We start from the raw sequence: 1,889 nt of genomic DNA on the forward strand, positions 1-1,889 counted from the left end.
GTGCTACAATGGACATGTTTCCACCAAATTACTCAAATTTGATAAACATACAAAATGACATTTAGTTTTGTAAGAGCTATATTAAACTGAAAAAAAAAAAAAAGGATACAGTTCTCGTCTCCTTTCTTGTTCTTAGGTGGACCTGGCATGTTGAGCAGGACCAGCTCAGAATCTTTAGATTTCTTCACCACCACTTCATTCAACTTCACAGCTGTGTGCATCCGCCGCACATTGGAGTGGTTGCTGCATTAAAACAGAAATAATAAGAGTGTTGATTAGGCAAAACAATACATTAAACTGTGAAAAAAGTCACCTTTTTAAATACTTATTAATCTCCAATTGTCTGCATAAAATACAGTTGAAAAAACTAAGAATGTGACAATCTTGCATGCAGATACCAATACGTGCAAAGATGTTTTTGTTGTTGTTGTTGCTCATCGTGCATCTTACGGAAACTAAATTAGACTAACAGGCCAACCCACATCTTTCAAAGACATGCACTTATGAAAATACTTTCTATGCATGCACCCACAAAGTAAAACGCAAAGCCACTTACAGATTCTCCCACTCACTGATGGAAGAGAAAATAAAAAAAAGACACAATCAACGTATGCAAAATCAAAAATAATCATTATCATTATTACAGGGGAGAAGAAACAAATCAAAAACTATTTCAGTTTAATGGAAATACTGTTCATACACATATGATTAAAACAGGTGATTGAACAGAGAAATAAAAAAAGACAAGAGTATAAATAAAATCTAAAAAAATACATATATCATGCAGAAAAAGATTTATCTGCCCAAACTATGAATTGAATCTTTAGGAGGTTATTCAGTTCTACTGTTGATTATGCTCACTGGGGCAGCTCAAACCTGGATTTTGAGCTATCTGAATGCAATAACCTATATGCCACAGACTTCCGTTCTGGCACTTCCACATTCTTTTGCCACGCACCGGTCTTCCGATTCGCAGGCAACACTGTGTTAGCAAAAAATTTTTCCACTCGACAACGACAGAATTAGCATATTACATGTACCAACAATAACACAGGAGACGTACAGGTCCAGCCAAGTGGAAAAAAATATCACTCCAAAGTGGATTAAAGCCATAAAAACAAAGGAAATACGTTCTTGTTTATGATTCCAGAATGTAGCCTTTTTCGCTATTCCTTGGCTGCTTGTTCGGTGAATTTTTCACGTCGAGCTGTGACACTTATAATGTTGGAAAGAGCGGAGTCTAGGCTTTAAATTGATGGGCCACTTTTATGGTTTGGATCGTGTTCCCCGACTTTGGGAAAACGTAATGATCTACTGCTCACAGTACTGGGGGGGGGGGCGCTCGGGTTTTGTCTATGCTGTAATATACACTCTAACAAGTTTTTACTTTTGCATAAAACTCATGAAAAAGTTGCCTAAAATAATTTCATACTCTGTATAACACAAACGCGCGCACACACACGTACCTTGTGAAGGATCTAATGTTCTTGTTGGAAGCAACAAAACGGTGAATGACGAACAGCTGCCTCAGCATCAGGCTCTCAAACTGTTCCTGTAGCTGGTGGATTTCCTCCCGGATAATATCGTTTACCTCCAGCACTAAATCCACAACTGCAGAGTCAGGAGAAGCAGCATAATCGTGATCCTTAGAACGTCTCTTTACTGGCTGCTGTGTTAGCTTCCTCCTAGCTGTCGTCTGGAGGAGGTCTTTGCTCTCTCGTCTTGGCAGTAAAAGGGGATAATTGTACATCTCCCTTYTGTAACCTCCGTCTTCTCATTTCTGATGCTGGCTCTCAAATATCCTCAGGTTAGAAATGCCGATAACAAATGCAAGCGTGAGCTTTTATAGCTAAGTTTTCCCTGTAATGCTATGATCCATTGCTGTCGCC

The 1,889-nt window shown here is 38.8% G+C and overlaps 1 protein-coding gene across 1 annotated transcript in view; it reads right to left on the reverse strand.

Annotated features, from left to right (window-relative positions):
• LOC106514922 (solute carrier family 12 member 7) overlaps positions 1-1,889 on the reverse strand; it is a gene marked incomplete in the record, with an annotated part of 37,800 nt that overhangs the window by 4,163 nt on the left and 31,748 nt on the right. The window contains 2 exon segments of the mRNA XM_014004459.1: positions 110-243; positions 557-571. Coding sequence (XP_013859913.1) covers positions 110-243; positions 557-571 — 149 coding nt within the window.

The sequence above is a fragment of the Austrofundulus limnaeus genome, unplaced genomic scaffold (genome assembly GCF_001266775.1).
Source record: "Austrofundulus limnaeus strain Quisiro unplaced genomic scaffold, Austrofundulus_limnaeus-1.0 Scaffold24, whole genome shotgun sequence".
Lineage (NCBI taxonomy): Eukaryota > Metazoa > Chordata > Actinopteri > Cyprinodontiformes > Rivulidae > Austrofundulus > Austrofundulus limnaeus.